This window comes from Euprymna scolopes, chromosome 12 (assembly GCF_053919585.1).
Source record: "Euprymna scolopes isolate OS-2025 chromosome 12, ASM5391958v1, whole genome shotgun sequence".
NCBI classification, from domain to species: Eukaryota; Metazoa; Mollusca; class Cephalopoda; order Sepiida; family Sepiolidae; genus Euprymna; species Euprymna scolopes.
The window spans coordinates 55,585,742-55,612,431 of NC_136493.1; the positions used below are offsets into that span (position 1 = coordinate 55,585,742).

The 26,690-nt window shown below is 32.1% G+C and overlaps 1 protein-coding gene across 1 annotated transcript in view; it reads left to right on the forward strand.

The window, feature by feature from the left end:
* LOC145291291 (uncharacterized) overlaps positions 1-26,690 on the forward strand; it is a 75,125-nt gene that overhangs the window by 8,088 nt on the left and 40,347 nt on the right. Inside the window, exons 2-5 of the mRNA XM_080136957.1 lie at positions 18,488-18,641; positions 22,950-23,052; positions 25,284-25,381; positions 26,480-26,600. Coding sequence (XP_079993083.1) covers positions 18,488-18,641; positions 22,950-23,052; positions 25,284-25,381; positions 26,480-26,600 — 476 coding nt within the window. The remainder of the gene's footprint in view (positions 1-18,487; positions 18,642-22,949; positions 23,053-25,283; positions 25,382-26,479; positions 26,601-26,690) is intronic.

A 26,690-nucleotide genomic window follows, 5' to 3' on the forward strand; every position in this document is an offset into this window, starting at 1 on the left:
GAAATGCGACAAATATATTGCCTTAGCTTTCACTTTTTGTTCATTCAACCAACTTAAAAGGTAGAAGCGCCCAAGTCGCATTCAAACAAACGAAGTGACATTGATTAACCAATTAAAAAAGAGTAATGAAACCACTGATTGATTGGTCAATACATAGAGCAGTAACTGTTAGCTATAAAATGAAAGGATGAATAATCCGTACAGAAATATGTCGGCAAGTTGAAATACAAAATGTTTATTTCAACATTCCGACATATTTCTCTTACTTTTGCGCATGTGCAAATTCATTAATAGCTTTAAGAGGTTTAATTTTAAATCTTTCTTATCTATCCGGCGGTAAGGAACGCGGCTGAAGCGCTAAAAGTTTTGCTCTTATTCTAGCTGATAGCAACCAAGTCATTTTTTTTTTACTTTTAAAATCAGTACTATATATTAGGCGCAATATAATATTCAAAAGAGAATTCGCTCTGTAATCGTAAATACGAAATGTGCATGTATTTGAATAAATTTAAGCGCATTTTACGACCGGATAAAGTCGCTCTCCCCGCTTGTCTATAATATAAGTGCATATACATGTGTTGTTATGTGGTTTAGGACAAATGCAGGGTTGCCAATTACTCTTACAGAAACATAACTTATTTATTATGGCTAATACAATACAGCGAAAACTTGATTAGTCTGCTGACTGAGGATGATTTTGAATCGTCCGACGACTTGATTAATAATCCTCAACATTGATAATTCTCGAAAATAATAAAACACATTTGCATGTGGATGAGAATTTAATAATATATATCATAATGTTGTTCATAGCCTTTTTAAGAGAAATTTAAATGCGTAATGCTAAGTTCCGGCCTAACGTGTCGCTGAGCACTGTTGATTACCGTTGTCGAGATGTGTTAACTTGCTTAGACATCAAGATTCCCGGAGAAAGATGAAACACACACACACACACACACACACACACACACACACACACACACACACACACACACACACACACACACACACACACACACATATGTATAGAGAGAGATAGAGAGAAATAAAAAGGAACAAACCACGATCCTTTTTTCATTTCTACTTCTCGTCGGAATCGAATATTATTTCCTTTATGATTATATATATATATATATATATATATATATATATATATATATATATATATATATATATATATGTGTGTAGGTAGGTAGGTAGGTAGATAGATAGATAGTTATTATATTTGAGTAACACTCTCCAACACATTTACAAATAACAGCAGTATGGAGCAGAGGGTGGCCCTCATCAAGTCAAAATGGATTAAAATATTTACTCTGTATGCTAAATATATTACACCTTCTAATCAGAATTATTACATTGAAAATAAAATATAGTTTCAATATCATAACACAAGATGCGACTATTCTTCGAATTTTTCACAACTATGTGATCATGCTCAATTCTTTTGCTTTTCTTTTTGAAGTCAAAAATCCAAGTTTTTCTAATAAGTCAGCGCGGAAAAAAAAAACTTCAAATTAACATAACAATAATCTGATTGTTTCTGCGCAACGGAACAGTTGCTCTAAAAAGTGGATATTTTGACATGCTGAAATGAATAAATGGTAAGATGAAAAATATCTTGGAATATGGAATATAACTATTTTGTCATCCATTTATACCCACACACACGTGTATATATATATATATATATATATATATATATATATATATATATATATATATATATATATATATATATATATATATCAAAACCCGATACTATCACCACAAAAGTACATTCAACAATAAAAATCACCGTATAAAAACAACACTAGCGAATAAATACTGGGAACTCAAAGAAAGCGGACATTCGCCGGTAGTCGAATGGAAAATAATAAGACAAGCTAGCACGTGTAGGCATTTAGACGACCCATGTAAATTATGCCTTCATGAAAAATTAGCTATCCTGTACTTTAAAGAACCCCAAAATCTATTAAACTGTAGAAGAGAAATAGCAAATAACTGTCTTCACAAAATAAAATTTACTCTAGGATAGCGATACAAAATAGTTTTAAAACTAACAAAAACAATAGAAAATAAAAAATAAATAAATTAAATAAACATTAATATTCATAAACGATCACACATATATGTATGTATATATGTATATATATGTGCATATATGTGTGTACACATATGTATATTTATATATATATATAAAAAAAGAAAATGTCTGCCTTAAACCACTAAACTAGTTTTAAAACATATCCTTTGTTCGATAAAATGCATGCCCATTGGCTGATAGGAAGGGGCGCGGTGGATACTAGAAAGCTGATTGGCTAACTGAAACAGAAGAGGACCATATAAAAACGATAAACAACCACAGAATTCGCGCCTAAGCTTGACGAATCCTAGAGTGGATGAAACACCGAATATTCAGTGTAGCTTAATCGCCATATATATTTTATAAATTACTATATATATATATATATATATATATATATATATATATATATATATATATATATATATATGAATGATCATCTTTTGTTACCTTCGGTTTCACTGAAATACTGGAAACTTAATCCGCATGAAGTCATATTTGCTGGCTGTCAGTTGTTTTAGTGAATGACATAATCACTTTGCGACATTCAAACCTGATAACAAACAAAATCGTCGGAGTTTTTGTATACATAGATAGATATATGACTCAGTGTGTTCAGGAGTGCTCTCTTCTACTGCACTAATAAACCAAAAATATATAAAAAACAAAAAGAGCGAAGAAAATGTTATCGTACTAAAAGCTTGGGGAAAGAGAAAGAGAATTCGGTATCGCGTGTCTTTGTATGTTTCCTTAACAGCTGAGAAACTAGGAGGGCCATCGTCAAATGTGCCGAAATATATGCTACATAAACAAAACTAGCCAAAAAAATATACCCTCACTGTTGATGTTTCTAGAGTATAAAAGGGGGTTTCATAAAGACCAGAGTTTTTCTTTATGTTTAAGTGATTCACTTCGTAAAAATGAAAGCATTAGTTCGTAAAATAAAAAAAAACACAAGATACAGTTTATAAAATCAATGTATGTATGTATGTACCTCTCTCATTATCTTATATATATATATATATATATATATATATATATATATATATATATGCAGAAAATTTCGCTTAATTACAATCTTTAGTGTGACAAGAAAATCAAGTATATATATATATATATATATATATATATATATATATATATATATATATATATAATTATATATATATATTATTTCCACAGCCAGACAACATATATATACTTGCAAAAACCAAAACCACAAAGGAAAAAATTCATCATATTTGCATTTGTTCGAATGTTACAATTGTTTCGACATCAACTAGACAATTTTAAACTTTATATTGTTTTAAAGAATTTGATGTGAGAATTTCATCAGTCTTATTTAAAGAAATACAAGGTTAATACGTATCTGAACACGTTTTCATCCTGTTATTAACGGTATCAAGCAGGGTGACCCGTCTCATCATGTTTTGATAAATTTTTTTTTTTGGGGGGGGGGATATTTTCGTATATCTGTTTTAAATTACAGTAAAAATTGTTAAAATTGAACTACCTTGAAACCGGCATAATTCTGAATTAATTAGATCTTTAGATTATTAATGTAATTTTGTACATATATATATATATATATATATATATATATATATATATATATATATATATATATATATATATATATATATATACTCGTCGCCTTGTCGCACTGAAGATTGTGATATTAAGCGAAGTTTCTGCATATAATTATATGCATATTTTGTGTTATCTATATACATATAAAGTTGGGTTTTTCTCGATCTGTCATTGATATTAAAAGCCTTTTTTCACTTTTTTATTAAAAATTATTAAAACAAACTTTTTAGTATACTCAGTCATGGATATGCAAGCAACTGCATGAAGGTTAACTAATTTACATGTTTATGTGAAAATGAGCGTTAATTAATTTCTTATTTATTTTTATTTTTTCTTATTAGATTTTTGGTATTATTGCATTAATCCGCTAAAATCTATTTATGGGTACTTTCCACATTCTGCATGATTGCATAGAATTTAAGATGAAAACGTTTTAGCACACACACACACACAAGCGCGCTTGTGTGTGTGTGTGTGTGTGTGTGTGTGTGTGTGTGTGTGTGTGTGTGTGTAAACTTGTCGGTGTGTGTGCGAAAGTCTCTCCCAAACTCCTCTCTGAATAGTTTGTGTAGAGTTATAATTTGAAATATATGGTAATGTGACCTGTAGCACACTTTCGATTCGAGTTTTTTTAGTCAGTAAAATAGCTCTTAAGGGGTCAAAATTGAAAAACAGAAAGCATTGCCTTTAGTCAGGAGTAAATTGACTATATTCGTTTTTTACTGCGCTGATTAAAAGATAGAGATTAAATAACGTTTTTTTTTTTGCGATTTTCCTTTATGTATGGATTTAAGTCGTGCACTAACGAACAAGGCTGGAGAGGTATATATTTCAGTTTCGATTCTAGTTGATGGCACACAACTCATTTTTCTTTTTAAACTTTAGAAATTACTGCCATATATTAGATACAGTTTAATAATCGAACGATAATTGGCTCTTCATTAATAAATACGAAATCTGCATGAATTAGAATATAATATTTAAGCGTATTTTACGACCGTGCCATATTTTTATATGTATATGTAATTTTTAATCATGTAATAATAAATATTTTATTATGATCAACATATGCATAAGTTTCATCCTTATGATATCTTCAGTGTAAAGATAACTGTTCAAATCGATCGCAAGATTCGAAACCCGGAACATGAATCACCTTTAACTTAATTTTGACCAGTGCAACCAATCTCAACTGTTACACGACCAGTAAAAAATAAACCCTATTTATGTATAATCAGGCGGACATAGTCAGCTGTCTTAACAGTGGTATTAGTAACGTGACGATTCCCAAATGTTCCTGATTCCGATACAATTACTGATTCCAATTCTTTTTAACTTTATAAATATTTAGTTATAGAGTTGTTATTTTTCTAATCTTAGGATTATCCTTATGTATAGTTTTTAAATAAAGAATTTATATTAGCTCTCGCAAAACTTACATTCGAACACTTTTATGATTTCTTTAGATGGATACACACACACAATATATATATATATATATATATATATATATATATATATATATATATATATATATATATATAAGATTATTACTATAATTATTTTTATACCTACCGACACAAGTGTTTCATCCTTTCGGGAAACATAAATGCAGGCACTCACGATTATCGCTGGTATATATATATATATATATATATATATATATATATATATATATATATATATATATATATATATATATATATAATTACTAACTGTATCCGGCCACGCGTGACTGTTGCTCAGTTTCTTTAAATAGAAATAAAAATTAAAAATTAAAAAGTAGAAATGTACTGCAAATCTACTGAATATATATATATATATATATATATATATATATATATATATATATATATATATATACATACATACATATATATTTATTTATCTCACAAAAATTTGCATTCTGTAATTTATATATGCATTTATTATTTTTTGCACTTGTTTTAAAACAGTAGTTATTTTATTTTTAACACAGCACAGAAACACACACACAAACACACGCATGAAGTACTATAATAAGAACCAGTAACGACGTATGTTTTTTGTTTATGTTCTCAATTCACAATATTTTGAGACTTATTAACATTTATAGCAAACCCCCAGCGAATTGTGAAGTGCAACACACACACACACACACACACACACACACACACACACACACACACACACACACACACAAACACAAACACAAACACACACACACACATGACAGTAATAACCTAAGCATGAAACGAACTTGATGTTGTGCGAAATAATATGTTTCTTAGTTACGCCATATTGTAATTTTAGTAACCGCTCGTTTATGAAGCGTAGAATTTGATTCCAGAATATGAGAATTATCTGACCTCAGCCAATCAGAATGGGCGGACTTTGGCAAGAGAGCCGTTATTATTTATGAATCGTAAACTGTGAAGAATATGTTAGCTCTATGTATTTAATAGCCATTTACGGGCGGTGAAAGCAGGGAATATGTGGAAAGTGTAGAATTCGTTATGGTAACAACAGGGAGTAGTGGTAGGACTAAATATGTAGAGAGAAAAATAGGGACTTCTTCCTCTAAAGATGTTGCAATTGTGATGATGTTGCTCGTAGAATGCAATTTAGCATTTTAATATCACGATTGGATGTGTAGAAAATGATGTTCCAAATCAACATAAGATAGTAGCTATTAGCCTAGATGTATTGAATTTGTATGCGGCATTTGTTGTTGCAAACCTACTATACTTTGGTCCAAAGGGGAATTTCTGCATTTATTTTATTATATAGGAAATATACGAAGATTAAAATCTAGATGTAATGATATTAAACCTATTACATGATTTTGATCCAACAAAATGACTAATATTTAAGGTCTAAACATAAAGAAAAGATGTTCTTGATGTGTGCATAATTACTATGAATCAAAATTCAATGCAAATCTAATAATTTTGACTTCTTAAACAGAAGTTCTGACTTTATTATACTCCACCCCTAAAAACTGTTTTCCAATTCCAAAAGAAACTAAGTTTTCGGAATATTTATCAATTTCTTACTTATATATATTACTAAGGGTTTATAAACGTTAGATGCTTCTAAATTTTCACGCCTTTTTACTCCATTTGTATGAAGTCACTTAGACTAAATATAACCCACATGTGGACCTCTCACATTTAGCTGCTGTGTTTCAAAATTCACAATGATCGCTTAATCAATTTTAGAGTGAAACCTGTAGATACAAATATACAAACACACGTCAACTAAATCCATCTTAACCATAATTAAACATTTTCTTTCTTTTTTTTTTCTGTTTGCTTTATATATCGATTTTCCCCCGTTTTCTTTCCAGTTTGAAACGTTTTTTTTCTTTTTTTTTCTTTATTTTTTAACTTGATCGAATCATACATTCTTTTATATAAATACTAGCGGGGGGTACCCGGCGTTGCCCGAGTGTTTTTAGGTGTGTGTGTGTGTGTGTGTGTGTGTGTTTTCGGGCAAATCGTTGGCCGGGTGTTTGCTTAAAAAAAAAGCTTTGACGCGCAGTTGGAAAATAATAAAGTGTGAAAAAAAAGTGCGACGTTTAACGGCAGGTGCCCGTTTTTGACGAGTTAATGACGTCAACTTTGAGTGCGGGACAGTGTTTTATTTACCGCGAGTCTGTTCGCTTCTTTTTTTTTATACGAAAAAGCTTAATGCACATGCGGCGATCGAAAATGTTGAATATTTATCTTTTCAAAGTCGGGCAAATTAAATAGACAGGCGACCCTGGTTGTTAACTCGTAGATATTATCATTTAGGCGTGATATAAAAAGTTTTAAGAAGTTGTGAGGCGCCCGATCGGTTCTCGGAAAGAAGCCTTTCTTGGACATACACGAAAACGCACACACACACAAACATTTTCGCTTTTATATATATAGACTAGTGGGCGTGGGGGTACCCGGCGTTGCTCGGGTGTTTGGAGGTGTCTGTGGTTTTGGGTAAATCAAAACTCCGGGGGGGGGGGGTTAAAATAAAAAAGTTTTGGCAGGTGAGTATGAGGATCGACCCTGAAAAGTTGGAAATTAAAGTGTGAAAAAAAAACTCCACTAGGCCACCGCGACATACTAACGGAAACACGTTTGAATTTATTTAATTACTTAGAATTGACAGGTGCACGTTTTAATGACTTAATTAGGTCAACTTTGACTGCGGGGACGTATTTTATTTAATTCGGGAACGCTTTTTTTATTTTTATTTTACCAAGGTGTTTGGGGGGGGGGCAGACCAACTCCCCTTGTCCAAATTGAATAGCAATTGTTTGATATAAGGAAAATGTTTCCACATTGGATCAACACTGATTGCCAGAATTAGTGTCGCTTTTATTATACGAAAAAGCCTAATCCACATGCAGCGAGCGACAAATGTTGAATATTTATCTTCCTGAAGTCGAGCAAATTAAATAGACAGGCGACCTCCGTTGTTAACTCGGAGATATTATGATTTATATGCGATATAAAAAGTTTTAAGAAGTTGTGAGCCGACCGACCCCTTCTCGGAAAAAGTCTTTCGTGGACATACACAAAAAGCGAACATACATACACACATTTTCGCTTATATATATATATATATATATATATATATATATATATATAGATGAATATTAGTGCGAACACGAGCGAAGCACAATTTTCCTCGAAAAAAAATGAAATGGATTAAAAGAATAAAATGGAATCAAAAGACTAAATTTAAAGTACAAAAACAAAAAAGGAAAAAGAAGAAAAAATAAAAATAGACGACAAACGGTTAAATTGATAAAAGAAACGGATGCACTACAAAAACTAAAAATAATTACACAGAAAGAAAGAATTATCGAAATAAAGAAAAACAAAACGATTGAAAAAAAAAAAAAGAAAAGGAAGAAAGAAATAGTGCTTTAGTTTGGTGTCAAATTTTAACTTCATCTCATTTAGTTCTCTCTTCTTTTCCTCCGATTTGGAATACTGGAGACTTAAACAGCTGATAGAAGTGAGACCGGAACGCGGGAACATTTCATTGCGACGACGACGACGACGACGTTGTTATGTGTAAAATAGGTGATGTTGTGGAGTGGCGGTGGGAAGGAAAGGGAGAGGCTGAATGAGATTAGCAGAAAAAAGTTCGTCAAAGAATTGGGCCACCTTGGCCTTCAGCTGATCCACTTCTGTTTTTTGATTCAAAGACGAGGTCATCTACAATGTTTTACTATTATTATTGTTGATTTATTTGGATAAGGTCATAATTTCACTACAGAATTTATATTTTGGATTTTCTTTCCAGCTTAATTACTAGAAGTATTTTTTTAAATAAATAATAACTAAAAGTGGATTTTAAAAAAATTACTTTTTACTAAAGTTGCCTATTTATCTTTAAAAAAGATTTTTTTACGACCAAAAACAAATAATGTATAGCAATAATACTTCTCATTAATTCGTTTGTGACTTCAAACTAATCTTCTTCTTCTTCTTCTTCTTCTTCTTCTTCTTCTTCTTCTTCTTCTTCTTCTTTTTTTTTTAACTCTTGGTCACTCCAAACAAGACGTATTACCAAATGTCACTTAAACGTAAGAGGTTACTATTTGGGATTGTGTCTAACAGGGGACCGTGAGGAGTTCAGGAGTAAGATGATTATTCACATTACATTTAAACTTCTGTAGGTTAGTACAGTTATGGAAGCAGGCAACAAAGAAGAAATTTTAAAGTCTACCAATCCGAGGGAAGAACCTGTTAGAGTAGAAAGGTTTCCGACATCTCAACAGTGAAGGAGTGAGATTTTGCTGCTTGTTGGCTTAGTTGGGGGTATATACGTCGAACGGGCTTTAGGCGCTTGTCTCGAATTCCCTCTCTGCTACCTGCTTCCTAGACTAGCATGTAGATAATTTAAATGCAATGTAAACAAACGTATTCTTGCACAGTTTCTTACTTAGGTTATTCCTATAAATCTGGCTCCGTTTCAGTGGCAATATGTCTTGTTTGATGTAAATAAAAGTTTTACAAAGTTAAAAACAAAAAAAACAAAACGGACTTGATATGCTGTAAAAGGGGAAAACAATCAATGCAAAGTTAAATAACCATAAAAAGGGTTGATATGCCGTTAAACAAAACGGACAAACCAAAATAAATTTCATTATCTCGATCTACTATTATATAAGAGGAACTTTGAGTGTGTGTGTGTGTGTGTGTGTGTGTGTGTGTGTGTGTGTGTGTGTGTGTGTGTTTGAGAGTTCGTTCCTTATGGACTCGAAAACGGCTGGGTCGATTTTTATGAAATGTCACACAAAGGTACTTTATGGACCTTGCAGTGTTCTTAGATAGGTTTTGTATCGAAATGTCTCTGACAAGGATCGATGATTGATAATGGAAATAATTCGATGAAAAAAGGAACAGACGATTTTGACCAAAGTTAATGCCACACACATCCTTACATCACAAGTGCGTTTGAGAAGTTTTATTACTACACAAGCCCAAAGGCCGGATATATAAAATCAACAGCATGTTTCTTTGATATGACAGGGGTGTGTTCGAAATTAATGTTTCTGTTTAAAGCATAATTGTACCATAATACTTGACCTTTTCATGTTAAACTTCAACTCAAGCCATTATCACCGCACAAGCAGTAAAGCCAGGCATATAAAATCAACAGTAGGTTTGATATGACAGGGACGCGTCCGAAATTAATTTTTCTGTTTAAAGCACAATTTAGGATTATACTTGACTTTTACGTTTTAATCTTTAATTCAAGCCATTATATAATATATAATTTTATAACATCACCAGTAGGTTCTCTATAATGCAATGTAGACTATAATGCATTGTGGACTAAGTCACTGCGAAAAGGCATGTGAACTTCTTTCCGGTGCACCGCAATGGGTCCACCACTAGAGCAGGCAATCAATCGATTAGATTTAAAAATGGACAATTTCACCGATTTCGATAACAATAAAAAATATAGGAGTGTGAAACATTCGTTGATCACCATTCAATCCCGGGCGACGTCGAGTCTGCCTGCTATTATATGAATAAATATAATTATCTAAATGAATGCAAAAGTTTAGCACATTTCTTGAATGAGCTATAAAGTGAAAATGAAATGGATTTCAATATAATTCAATTTCATGCAATAAGTGTACCATTTTTTTTAATACTGCACATGAGATCAGTCGCAAGGTTAACCAATTTGCATATTTGTTTTGAAAAAGACATTTTATTAATTAATTATTAATATTCTCTTGTATGTTAGTTCAATGGTTATTTTTATTTTCCTTTGTAACAAATAGGTTTTGTTTTGTTTTATTTCTAAGACGAATATTTATTGAAATTACAAATTGCTTTTTTTCTTTCTCCTCCATCACATTTAAAAGATAAATGCTTTTGTATACAAAAGCGTTAATGATGTATCTATATATGAACAAATAAGAAGATTTGGGTTTGTTTTACGATTCACAGAGATTCGAAAAAGCAGTGCAAAAATCAAATATGTAACAAATAAATGTTACCAAAGGCAATATAAGTTACTCTTCTACCTAACTAGATAGTTTTTTTTTGTGTTTTTGCTTAATGTAAAATGTTTATTCGGCTCGAGAAAAAGTAATGTCAACCAGTTCACGAACACAAAGAAAAAATGACCGCAATGTATTTGTTACACTGTCATTTTTCCTTGTACAATATTAGTTTTTCGAGCCAAATAAACATTTTACATTTAGCAAAACCACTAAAATCCTATACTATCTATAGGTGGAAGATTAATTTATCTAGTCTTTGGTAACAATTGTTTCTTATATATTGTTGTTTTTTTCCCCCTATTTTTTAGATTGTAAAACATTGAAGATTTTGTTTCGTGTTTATTACAAAGTTATGAATAAAATACTTATTTAAAATTAATGTTTCAAGGATTTCAAATAATGAACTTTGCGAAACAATAGCGAGATGTCAAAGTCAGCTAGTATTTGTTATTAAAAGAAATTCAATTTTATTCGATTTTGTTAAATTGTAACCCGGGCAACGCTCTATAATCCTGCTGTATTCTAGCCATGCTCAGAAGTTAGCAATCTAGAATTTTTCTCCTGACTTGTCGAATTGTCGATCATTTTGATTGGCTGTGAAAGTCTACAGACGATTTCGTTCCAAATCACTTGGATTTATCTGGTCGGTTGAATCTGCCTCATTAACAGATGTTCTGAAAACAAGGAATTTGCTGACTGCAAAGATCAGGAGCGCAGGAGATAAGTTCAAAGTCTCGACAAATGTTTATTCTTGGCATATTTAGGAAACTCGCGTGACAGATAAAAAAAAACGCGCGTACATGAAATGCTTATTATATAGAATGAGTTAATAAGTATGTAAATAGACTAATTAAAAAATGAACACAGAAACATTTTTAAAGCCTCCATAAGCTTAAACATTTCAGAGTCCAGCTGAAGGTTTCTGTCGGCACTAAAGCCAACAGAGTACAGATTATTATTGAAATGACTTATTCCCTGCTGATCAAAATATGTTTTTGGTCATGTTGAGTTCTCGGGGGTCCAACCTCCCAGACGTTGCCTTCTTATCCTTTCAGAGGGGGTTACGGTTAGTCTCGTTCACGGGGGTTCAACCTCCCAGGCGTTGCCTTCTTATCCTTTCAGAGGGGGTTACGTTTAGCATCCCCACACAGGAATGCCGACGCGGCTATCCATGCAATTTTTGCAGAGCAGAGTGCTCATCCTTTATGGCGCTTGCTCTTCAAAATCCATTTTCCGACATTTGTATTACATTATCCCGTCGTGGGAAGGAGATAAATACCGAGTTCCAATATTTCTATTTATATGATCAAATCTTCACCATATGATTGTTATTATTCTTATGTGAAAATAAAATCTTATTATTTTCCATCCGATTTGTATACATGTTCATAAATTAGATGATTACGCTAAAACAAAAGGACAGTCTTTCTGTAAATGGTCAGCAAGACATTACGAAATATTATAGGGAGTGGTTGATTTAATATAGAGTAAAGTGTTGAGAGAAACACATAGATAACTAAAGGTGTGATGGGTGATGTGTTTAGTTATAAATCAGCGCTGATTAGAACAATTAAAACAGACGTTATTTTCAAATATGACTTAATCACAGAACTAAAGATAACAATCATAAGAAAAGTACCAGTCCCAATCACCAGACATAATGTGGGCCAATTCAGAGGGTGCCACCTTGGAATCAACAAGATTTGTTAATTTAAAGATTGCTCTATGTCCGTGATATGTGGGTGGGATTTTTTGTTTTTGCAATGATCATTCTTTAATGTGAGTTTGGAGTGGTTCAGTCTTGCTGATTTCCCAATCTTTCTTTTTGTTCCGCCGGCAAAATTCCAAGGAAAAAAAAAACGAAATAAAATTAAAAAACAAAAAAACAAAAAACAAGGGCGTCTAAAAACAAATGAAACGATATTCTTCTGATCTTCTGTAACACACACACACACACACACACACACACACACACACACACACACACACACACACACACACACACACATATATATATATATACACACACTACGTGTCAAATTATTAATGAGATAACATTTTTTTTAACAGTTTCAGAAACTTACCGGTAATTTCGTATCAAAAGCTTCGGAAACGTTGGCAATGTTGAGTTGCACGTACTGTGAAACTTTCGTACTGTTCCGCTCAATGTAAACAACTTGTCATTGTAATTGCTGAATCCACAGTATTTGAGGTGTGTCAAATTATTAATAAGGCAGTTTGTTTCGTCAATAAAATAGGTTGTAAAGGTGTTTTTAGTAGTTCTGAAAAGAGTACTATAGAGGACAGCTAGCAAAAGGTGAAACTACCCTCGAAATATCGAAAATGATAGGAAGGTACCATCAAACTGCGAAGAACTTTGTCAAGGATCCTACAAAGATACGTAAAAGAGCTGATAAAGGTAAATCTAGAATTGTTTCACGCCGTTCTCTACTCCAAATGAAACGTGAAGTTGTTAAAAACCCTGGGCAGACAAGGCGAGAAGTCTTTGACCAAGCCGGATTGAAAAATGTCTCAAAAAGTACTCGATGTTGCCTTCTGAAAGAAGTGGTAAAGTCTGTTAAGCCTGTGACAAAGCCTCCATTAAAGCAACATCACATACATCACATACAAAACAGATTGAAATGGACAGAACACAACATGAAAACGGATTTTTCCAAAGTTTTGCTCACAGATGAAGTGTGTGTCACTCTTGATGGCCCAGATGGCTAGAGCAAGGGATGTGTTCTAAATGGACGACATCTTTATCAGCGTTTAAGGCGCCAACAAGGTGGCGGTGGGATAATGATTTGGGCTGGGATTATCGCAGGTACTTTAGTTGGCCTATGGAGAGTTCCAGAAGGCGTAAAAATGACGTAAACTACTTACATAGCTTTTCTGAAGGAGCACTTTGAACCATGGCTAAAGAAGCAAAGGTTGACGTTCTGAAGAACCATTATTTTCATACAGGATAATGCTCCCTCGCATGCAGCAAACAAAAGCAAAGAGTATTTGCAACAATTGGGGTTCTCTGGGCTACGGAAGACGGAGTGGCCTGCGAATTCACCAGATTTTAACCCAATTGAGAACATTTGAAGTATCATAAAGTGGCGTCTCTATGCAAGTGGACGCCAATTTAAGATCAAAGATGAGTTGTGGAATGCTCTCCAAGACGTATCGCGAGGAATAACTGTGGACGAAATCACAAATTTGACTGATTCTGTGGACCAACGTCTTTTACAAGTCATTCATAAAAAGAATCGCATATTCCCTACTAATTATATCAACGTAGAAATTGTTATGTAGTTATTGTGTTCTAAGCAATTTTCCTAGTTCATTTAATGTTGGAAAATTATTTCAATAAACAAGTTATGAGTATATTGTGTTTTTTTCTCAACCTCGTTAATAACTTGACACACTGAAATCAACAGATATTCCTATCTTCTTCCATAGTTTCCCTAATACTGCTTTAAATACTTTTATTTTCTGACTGGAGTAGCTGAATAGTAAGCACTTTCTCAAAGTTTCATGGATTTTTATTCACTCCTTCCTTAAATATTAACAAAAAATGTAAACTCGTTAATAATTTGATACGCAGTATATATATATATATATATATATATATATATATATATATATACACTGCGTATCAAATTATTAACGAGTTTACATTTTATATATATATATATGTATATATATGTGTGTGTATATATATATATGATTAATTCATATATATATATATATATATACATATGTGGTTAATTCATATATATATATAGTAATTTATAAAATATATATGGCGATTAAGCTACACTGAATATTCTGCGTTTCATCCAACTATAGGATTCGTCAGGCTTATGCGCATAAGCCTGACGAATCCTATAGTTGGATGAAACGCAGAATATTCAGTGTAGCTTAATCGCCATATATATTTTATAAATTACTAACTAGCTCTACCTACGTATTGAGCACTTTTGAAGTAAATACTTAAAGTTTACGCATAAATCTATACTTTCGTATATTAAATTTATCTGAATAAATGAAGTATATATATATATATATATATATATATATATATATGTATATATATATATATATATATATATGGTTAATTCATATATATATATATATATATATATATATATATATATATATATATATATATATATATATATATATATATATATATATATATATGGTTAATTCATCTTGGGATTTTTGAACTACGTTTGGAAAGAGAAATGAGAACAAGCAAAATTAAGTAAAAAGTCTCTGAATGAAGGGAACAAAAACGTAAAAAATGAAGTTCGTTTTTAATTATATGAAAACGTCAATGAAATTACTGATAATTTCTTCCAATTATATTTCTTATGATTTGCTAGAAGGAACTAACCATCAACGGAAATGGATTGGTAGAAAACCAGTGTTGGTTTGCTTTTTAAAAATTTGGTTTTAAACTAGAACTAGAATGACAAAAAAGACGTGGTTGGGTCAGCTATCAGTCTAGATCATGCGAAGGGAGATTCATTTGAGTACCATGATTATTAGTATTCTTATTTTTATTACAGGCGAAGTCTAAATAAGCCTTTATGCCTACTTGGTATATATATATATATATATATATATATATATATATAATTTTACCAATTTAGGTAAACAAAACTAACATAAGTGCTACAATGCATTTACTGTTTTAGTCTTAAAAGACATCGTCAGGCGACAAAAAAACCCTGGTCATATTCGAGGCTAGTCATTTAATGAAAATGGAAATCTATCAAATAACTAACCTCAAATAAGACCAGAGGTCTATTGTCGTCTGACGATGTCTTTTGAGACCGAAACAGAGCATTTATTATATCAACTTATGGTAATTTTGTTTGCCTAAATTTAATAAAATAATATCTTGCTCTTTTAAATTAAGCACTATCAATAACCTCGTTAAAAATGGAATCGTTTTTAATTTTTTGATATTTTAATCTGAAATATATACATAGATATATATTGCATGATATACCCCTTCACCATCTTGCGCTGATGAGTGCTCCTACTGACATAAGTTTAATGAAAAATTATATATCTAGAGAACTACAATACATAAAACTATCAATAATGGGCCGAAACAAGTGTACGTATAATAAAGCTGAAACCTTTTTTTAAAATGAGCATAAAAATGTGTGTCGGTTCCTGATTGAGCGGTATATCATAAAAAAAGTATTAATAGCTCTAGTATTGCACTATCGAGCTATCTTAAAAACTTCGTGTTAATATATTTAAGTACAAAATTGGAAAACTTTTATTTCAATGGTAAATATATATATATTATTATTATTAATTTACTACTAGTAATAGTAGTAATAATAGTAGTAATAATAGTAGTAGTATTACTAGATCATAATTATGATAGCCTATGAGGCTCTAGGTATTCAAACGGTTCTGTTTGCCAAAATAGTGCAAATTCGGCGAGTGTAAGCGCGTGTGCAATACTATCCTTAAAATAAAACAATATCCTTAAAATAAAATAATATCTTTAAAATAAAATGGTAACGTTAACAAAACAAGATGGTTGACAAAACATTGGAAATAAAATATTTTTCTTATATGTACTTTAATTTTGAAAAGGATCTGTGTTGCAAATCAGGCATACTTTCATGTGAAAACTACCACGAGTGACACTTTTTTTTTTCAAATTGGTTATTTTATCTTGTTTCTGGCAAAACTCTCACGATTTCGGACCTAAAATATACGATCAAGTTACACGTATGTCCGGGTCGTAGCTCTAAAGAAACTGCAAACGGAAGAAAGATATTCACTGTTAAGCATCAATTGTGCTCCAACAGTGTAAGCATTCTTCGATATGACAAAATATTCTTTAAAGGAAAATAAAAATGTAGAGATTTAGTTTTGTCTGCAACGGAAACTATGCCTAATTATTTGCAGGAAACGGGGAATAGGAGCAGTCTTTTAACCCAATGGATCAAAGAAAAGATTCAGTTCTAAATTATTAAAACGTCACAGACTATGATAAATAAGGTTGAAAGTACAAAGACAGACATGTTATAAAATGACGTTAAGAAAGGTGAGAAGATTATTCCGAAGTATTTAAAGTATATTTAAATAATGTGAAGATAAAATTGATATTTAAACTAGATGAGTTTGTGACCCGTTTGGTCACAGTCACTACCACTATTTATTATACTATGATTCCATAAATTATGGCATAATTCGTACATAACTAAAGTTAAAGTCTCTTCTATATTATTATTATTATTATTATTATTATTATTATTATTATTATTATTATTATTATTATTATGTAATCTCTAGGAGTTCTCTCAAAAGTCAGCATTACTCACTAATAATAATCGTAGTGCTCCCTGGAGTCTGGATGGCAAGTCTCCTCAGATTTCCAGTATTTTATATCTTCTTCGATAACCATTGCAAATGAATTTGCCTTACATTCAACTATTATTTCGCTAAAGACAAAGATTAGTAAATTGTATGATATTTGAAAGGTCGTTTTCGGAAAAAAGTTTACACAGGTGTAATCAAGTCGAACAAAACTCAGGTCAATTCAGTGAAACGACAATGATTTCATAAAACGCCTTTAGTGTGTGACTACAGTGACAATGCTGCCCCGAGGGGACGTTTCAGGTGGTCACAAATTCAGTGATTGACAAGTTCTGTTTTTTTTGGGGGAGGGGTTCAGGATTTCCCAATTAACAATTGGTGTTAAGTTTTTTCCTATTAGCTAACGCTAACATGCAGTCAATGATATCTTATCACTACACTTTGGATTCATGAAGAAACTGTTATGGCCATACATGTATGAGTTGCTACAAATCAAACTACGAAGCAATGAAACTGTCTATTCTTAAACAGGGAATGTTATGTGTAATCTACAGCGGATGATATAATTTCTTATTAATATAGTGCTCAACTTTACAGATAATAATGAACTTTTCGACTAACTATAAAGACGGGGAGAATATGTCTATCGATTGTGATGCACGAGTCTTGCACTCATAACAGTCGTACTGATGCTTGCTCACACTTTTTATTTGTTATAATTGTTTTTCTGTTAAATATATTTTGTTTCTACTAAATACCGAGTTGAATATTTCTTACGGCACCGCAACCATTTTGTTACTATTTTCAACAAATTAAAAAAAAAAAAAAAAGAGAAGAATTTTCTTTTCGCGGTGTTTGAAAAATTATGAAAGTTCTTTTGTCTCCAGACGAAAGCATCAATTTTCTGTCAAAAATCAAAGCCCGTGGAAGTGCCTAATTAATAATTAATTTTCTTTTCTTCTCATTCACAGGTATTATTCTTCATCGATTCTACTTTGCCTATACCCGTTCCACCTAATCTAGGAAAAAATTACAGAATCAGCCCGAATGGGATCGGATCTTTTGACAACTATACAAATAAAACAGTGGATGAAATAATAACAACCGCTCTAGGCGGAATAGGACGTAAGTGAAGATAAAATGTTTCTTTATCGATTCTTTGTCATCGATAGCTTTCTTCTTACAACATTAGTATTTAATTTTATTACGTTGTCAGTTTCTTTTCGGATCGTTGCAGCATGTTGTTAAGAAGAAAACTTGTAATTCGTTTTTTTTTGTTTTTTTTTTTTAAATGCTTTGTCCAGTTTGGAATTATTTTCGGACACATGGCGCAATGGTTAACGATGTTAAGTATAATCGGTTCTAAGGGGCAGTCTTTTGGGGATAAAGGTTTTATGTTCACGATACTGACTATGGTTAAAATAGCAAAATTCTGAAGATTTTTACCTGGTTATGGCTGACGGAATGAGGTTAATCAATCTATCTCATGGATAAATTTAAGGGTTCAGTTCAAAATCCCGTATAGTTTATAGAGTTCGGCATAAAGATTTCCGAGTTCAACAAGATATATCATAATGAGGTCATTGATCATATCATGTGAAACGTGGTGAGATTAACATTCAAGACTTGAAAAGTAGTCGGAATATAGCAAATAATACAACATCAGTTTGTGTGTGTTTTTGAATTAAGCAAATAATAAATATAAGATGTTGCAGTTTTATGTAAAATTAATCCATCTATATTTTTTTATTAGATTTAAAAAAAAAAAGGTCACTTTTAGGAGTGTTTATCAATAATTTCATTACTGGAGTTTTTCAAACAAAAATGTACGTATGTAAAAGACATTACACTGGCCGTGTATCATTTGGTCACATTCTCATTGGCGTCCATTTATCATGTCTGATTTGGGTTCTGTGCCCTGAACCTGAGGGTGACCCCTTTTCTTCTCCCCAAAGATCTCTTAGGGTCCTGCCGCTTTGCATCCAACTACTACCACTACTTATTCTGCTTTAATTTCATTCGAAAATTCATAAACTGTGATATTCTTCCTGCAAAACTAAAAATAACAAGTATCTTTCCTATTACCATTTGTACTCGCTAGGAGTTCTCATGCAGATCATCATCAGAGATGACTCACTGACAACGGACAGTGCTGTTCTCTAAAGTTTGGGTGACAACAAATTCTCCCAGATTTCCAGTACTCTCCGCTTCTTTCGATAACCTTTGCAAATGAATTTGCGTTATAGCAACACCCGCTTGCCATTCACTTCTTGTTAGCAATGACCATTGGCCTTCACTAGAATGTAGGTAGTAATAAGCCTTCCCAAGGTTCCAGTCCTCTTCACATTTATACAATGGCTGTCTGGTTGGTGCTTTCTTTTTTCGGTCTTTACATCCTTTTTGATCCTTCCCGACCTTTTAGTGTGATGCCAGTCGATGCTGACACTACATTTTTTTTTTTGTGTGTGTGGGGGGGGGTAGTTAATTTCAAATTTTGTGGTTTCGGTTTTCTTGGTTCAATGTGGTGTTCCTCTATTTTTGTTTTTTACTACATCTGTTACAGTTTCTATGGGAGTGGTCAGTGTTTTCCGCATTCGAACGTTTTCCTTAAAATTTCAGCTGTTTTCAGAATTACCGTTCATTGAATAATTTTAGTCTTCCCTTTGATTTCGATTTCTCCTAGTCTTTTTTCAAATTCTTTGAAACATTTTATTATTATTATTATTATTATTATTATTATTATTATTATTATTGTTGTTGTTTTTATTGTTGTTTTTATTGTTATTATTATGATTTTTATGATGATTATTGTTATTATTATTATTATTGTTAAGGTTATTATTATTGTTATTGTTGGTATTTTTATTGTCATTATTATTACTGTTATTACTGTTATTATTATTATTATTATTATTATTATTATTATTATTATTATTATTATTATTATTATTATTGTTATTATAAAAAATATGCTTGCTCTTGTGTATATTTTTGCTCGTATATATGCCGGATAAACATATACTACCCTGTTCCTTAGAAGAGGGGCTAATGCCTGGAATGTTGGTATCATGACGAACAAATATATACTATATAACCATCCCTTTCAAAAGCAAAAGGAATGTTTAGAAAACAGAACAGGTGCTACACTAACCTCTTAAAAAGAAGGAAGTAATGACTGGAACGATGGTCTCATGATAATATAACAGATACTACAGAACTCCCTATAAATGAGGAGGCAATGTTTGGGAGGACGATGTCATGATCATAGAAAAGTTACTACACTATTCTCCCAAAATAAAACAGGAGGAGGTAATGTCTCGGAAGATAATATGAGGAACGAAGCACCCAAATGAGGATGTAACGCGTGGGATGATAATCTCATGACAACAGAACAGATACTACATAACAACTTACTTGAATTAAGTATTAAAAGATAGTAGTTTAGTCCGAAATAGTATAATAAACTGAACTGAACATAGAAGCAACAGTAACATTTTGGCTTCAGACAGACAGATATCAAATCTCTATTAGATTGGAAAGAAAGTAATGTCGTTTTGTCCGACATTTATTTCATCTGAAACATTTATATTACGGCATTTTTTATCTTTATAGAACTTCCCTCATTTTCTATGAATTCTTTCCAACGATCAACTAACCTCTTGGTGCTTTCTTCAAAAAAGTTCTTTGATGTTTTAGAGAAAAACAAATCTAGGCTATTCTTTATTTGGTCGTCATTTTCATAAATTTTATTGCTTCTTCTTCTTCTTCTTCTTCTTCTTCTTCTTATTATTATTATTATTATTATTATTATTATTATTATTATTATTATTATTAATAATAATAATAATAATAATAATAATAATAATAATAATAATTAAAAAAAAAAAAAAAGTGATTCTGTAAGGACCGCTAGCTTAGATAAATACCTTTGAAGTTTTTACAAAGAGGCTATAATAATACCAGGGCGTCTCCATTTATGCTGAACATCCACAGAATTGGAAAAGATGGTAGTAGGATGGAGCAATATCAGATGAATAAGATGGATGAGGCAAAAATTCAAATTGAAATTCATGACCTTTTCCTGGGTTACTCTTGCTGTGTCTCACATTATAATGCTAAAGCATTGAGTAATGCAGGCCGCTTGTACAATATTTTACTGAGTGATTGTTTGGTTACGCTCACTAGGAACATGCTGTGGACTTTGATTTCGGTCTAACCATTGTCTTTTGCTTTGGGCATTCTTGCAAAGACCCAATTTTATTTTTAATCTCTAATTACTAGTCTTTGCAGAAATGGTTCTCGATAATTCCTAAAAAGCAAAAATATGCAAACAATCAATTTTTTATTTCGTTGAGCGTCAGTCAAGTCGTAGGGAACCCAATGTCTAAATTTTGAAAATTTTCCTGACTCGTGAAGGTATGAAATGATTGTGGTATAGATCGTATTGAATTGTTGACCTAATTCTCTGCTATTTAACTTTGGATAGATCTACACAGCAACTTTAATGGCGTCTTCATCGAACGTCATCGATTTGACAGTTAACCTGTCAACGGTAGTTTGCAAAAGTTTCTTCTGGAGACTTTAACAGTCTCCAGAAGCAAATTTTGCAAACTGCCGTTGGCATTTTCGATAATTCAAAACATTTATCAAACAGGTCCAATATTCCTTGTAGCTTCTGCAGCTGAGTTTCCTTTTTTTGGATTCATATAGTATGCACATACTTCTCACTAATATCCATGTTTTGACGGATCAGACAGTTAAACTTAATACTTTCCCACTAATTACTATACCTGAAAAGAAAAGCAAGATATTAAGACACCAATTCATCAAAAAAACTTCGGCATTAAATAACCCGAAAAAGGTTAATATGCCGTAAAACAAAAACAACCAACTCATCAAGAAATCTAGAATTGTGTATAACTTAGGAAGATGCAAAGTGAAGAAGTTACATTACTTTCTTTCCAACCGAAACTCTCGAACGAAACCCTTCATTTAATCTAGTGGTTAGCATGCTCCGGTTTCGTAAGCCATGACCAGGTAGTAATTTTAAGCAATTGCAATAGTATCCTAAGTATCGCCTGCATTGATGATTGAACTTTCAACCTCCAGAAGTGTGTCACTTACAACTGAATTTATAAAGTACTTTATCCATTATGCCACAGATCTTTGCGAACCTTATGAAGTATATCAATTCTTATCTAAAAAAATCAGAAACATAATTAAATGGGATTTTAATACATAAATCAATCACGGAACTAAAGTATAATTTAGCATGTATTTGTTTTAATTAAAATATATAGGAAAATGCTTAGGAAAGCAAACGTTGATTAACTTATATTTAACATAATAATTGCTAGATAAATATACGATTAATAATGTTATGAGATTTAAGTTATCTGATTATCTAATATTTCTTATGTATATTAATTGTAGAAGCTGCAAATAAACTTGTGTCTGCTGATGGCAAAGTGTTGGCCGAACTTGACATGATGTTGTCAACCGAACAGTTCAATTATCTATACGCAATGCCAGATTCGTAAGTTCTCTTTAAATAATTTTATTGCTGTTTTTTCTTATATATGACGTAAAGTGATATTTTCCATTATTTTATTCCTGGAATAAACAAAAATCTACATAAAAATTTATATTTTGTCATTCGTTATCAAAATTTATTAACACGTATTTTGAAAAAGAATAAATTTTCATTTTAATGCATATTTTCTTTTGAATTCTGATATTTTCCTTTGCTGATCAAAGACATGAAATATAAAGTGTAGTATCAGAACATATACTACACTTTGCTCTTAGACAACAATATTATTGTTTTGTCACTCAGTCTTGTCACCTAGACTCTAGGGATCGGTAACCTTTTAGTATGTGAGGGGCAAAAAGCTATGCTAATTATGAGATGAAAGCCCCCCCCCCCAAAAAAAAACACATTCCCAGGTTTCAATTTAAATGAGAATCTGAATTTTGACACGGTATATTCAGTCTCTCAGCTATCACTGATTTGGTTCGTTTATTTTTATATCGTGGCCTGAGTAAGCATGTGGGCCCAACAAAATTCTGACCTTACGAGCTCCTAGTGTGACGTAAGAATTTCAAGGTTTTTTTGTCAGTTATAAGTGACGTATAAGAATACTCACTTATCTAGGGTTTATAGCAGAAGAACTATGATTCTCTTCGATTCCCGAAGTCATGCACCCATGCATTACCTTTTTTGAAGAAGGGTGCGTGATTTACCGCTTTCAAAGGAACGTCAACGCATCTGATCATGGCAAATTTTGCATCCATTCAGAATTCCACCAATTGAGAGGATCTAGATCGCTTACGATGAACTGGTCTCATGTCTAATTTCACTGCAATATGAAAGAAATGAAAATATCCAACTTTCTAGGCATTTTTAACTGATTAAAAACATTGCTGTTATTTACAATTCGGATTTACCTTCTTACTACATGCATTTACCTAATTTATCAGATTTCACCGCTTTCTATATTAAAGATCAGACTGGATCGTTCCTGGTTATGATCTTAAAGACATTCTGTGATGGATACCCATTTGGGGATTGTAGTGAATGTGGAGTTGCCCCTTTGGTTACCATTGCTCTTCGGTTCACTTTGGCCTGGAGTAGTAATACCTGTTAGAGCATCTGGTGCTATCAAATCAGGCTGTCTGAAGATACTGTCTTCCTAGCTAAAAATGCAACAAATATTGGTGTTATTGTTTTTTCCTTTCCTTTTGCAAACTTCAATCATGCTATGCAAAGTCAAATACAAAATCTAGAATTTACCTCTACCAAAAAATCATGCCAAACACCATGACTAAATATATGAAGATATAAAGAACTTGAAGAATAAAAACTTTTCCCAAAATTGCTGTATTCAGCATTAAATAACCCCAAAATAGTTGATATGCCGTAAAACAAAACCAACCAAAATCCGAATGAATTGAAGCTAGTACTGTCATCTTCACATATTTGTCCACGTAGTTTTTTTTATTCTGATAGTTGATTCGGCATTCATTGTCTCTTCAGCTAATCTGTTCCAATTTCTTAGTGTGCGTACTTTAAAGAACCGGTTTCGTATTTTCCGTCTATATACGATGTATTCGCTGGTCCATGATATTGAGATTAGATTTTTAATTGAGTGCAGCTTCTTTATCTACCATCCACCATACAAGTAATCTCTTTATGCTACCAATCCATGTATGCGTAATGTTTTTTCCATCTTTGGCATCTCTATTCTTTCTGATTAATTGTGCTCATTAGGAGTTCTCACACAAACCATTATCAGAGATTACTCACTGACAACAACCGGTGGTGTTCCCTGGAGTTTGGGTGACCTCAAGTCTCTCCAGATTTCCAATACTCTCCACTTCTTTCGATAACTTTTGTAAATGTATTTGCATTATCGCAACAGCCGCTTGCCATTGATTACTCGCTAGCAACGACCATTATTCTTCACGTTTTGGATGGCAATAAGCATTCTAAAGGTCCCAGTCCTCTTCGCACTCATCAAGTGTAGGTCTCGTTAGTGTATTATTTCCTGGGTCTTCCCATCCTCGTTGATTCTTCACAACTATCTGGTGTGGCGCCAGTCTTTGCCAATACTATCGTTTTGGGGGGAGGGGGAGGAGTATAGTTAAATCAATTTTGCGAATTGAGTTGTTTTAGTTCCATGTGGTCTATCATCATCATCATCATCATCACCACCATCATCATCATCATCATTATTATTATTATTCATTTGATTGTAATGTTAACAGGCCGGATAACATCAGGAAAAAGCGGAAAGCTGTGCGTAACGAAAGATTCCGATGGCCAAACGCGCGCGTTCCTTACGAAGTGGCGCCCTATGACTTCAGTATGTATTCTTTGTTTTATTAAAAACTTTTAAAATCTCTAAACCTTTTTATTACCTATTTGTGAAGTTATCGAAAATAAAGTTATTATGTATAAGTCAGCTTCAAGCAGTAATCCCTTTGACATATCTATACTTGATTCTAACTGTCCGTTTTTTATACGTTTCTCCCTACCAGTGTGTTATTGGCAGGAATATATTTTATTTCGTGTCAGTTACTTTCTGAAAATATATATTCAGGATACCAAGACATTTATACTTTTCTTCGTATAGTATATTGAATAAAGGCAATAAATATTTTTCTCGAAGAGTAGCTTCCCTTGAAAGCATTTCAGATTCTTAGTAAATTTTGAAGTATTAAAATATAGAAACGTTTAAAAGCTATTTACGTGCAATAATAATTTCGAAATAGAGATTCAAACAACATGCCGTAACGAAATAATAACTTTTCTATTTTTAAATCAATATTTAACATTAAAACTCATTTTCTTTTCTACTTTATCCAAAAGAAATAAAAAATACAAACATTTTTTTCTTTTTTTCTCTCAATTTAAAAAGCGAATTTTTACTTTTCTTTTTTCCAATAAAAAATTAAAATGCGAATACTTTCTTTTTTTTTTTTCTATTTTTCTCAATTAAAAGTCGCAATGCGAACTTCTTTCGTTGCCATTTTCAAAATAAAATTTCCACATTTCCGTGATCGATACAGCATAATTAACACACTAATTAAGCGACATTGAACTTGTTTAGTACCAAATGAGCAACCATTTAGGTATACCAGGGGCTGTACATCGGAGGACCCTGTCACTTTTCTTTAAGAACTGCAAAAACCTAACGTTATCATCTCCCCTGATTAGGATTTACATACGATTAGGATTCGCTTGTAAATTTGACATTCCCTTTGCAGGAAGCCGGTCCAATTCTCTTCGGGTGAATTTTTTTTTCTATGATCAATCGGCACATAATTTTTTTTTTTTTTTAATTTTCTAACTTTATACAATTAGCGATCCGTAAAGTCTAATGCTATTACTGACACTGATGTAATTTTAAACTAAACTTAATTTGAAATCTTATCAAATCGTTGTACTGTTTTAATTTCAGCTACAAAAGACTTATATACTATGGGACGTTCTTTCACTGAATGGGAAAGGTACACCTGTCTGAAATTTAATGAAGCGCATCATGGCGATTACAACAGAGTTCGTTTTCAAGACGGAGCAGGGTGAGTTTAATGAACTTTTAAAGCATTGTCGAAATGTGTTTTTTTGATTAACTAAGCGTTTAATGCTATTTTATTGAAATCCATAATAAA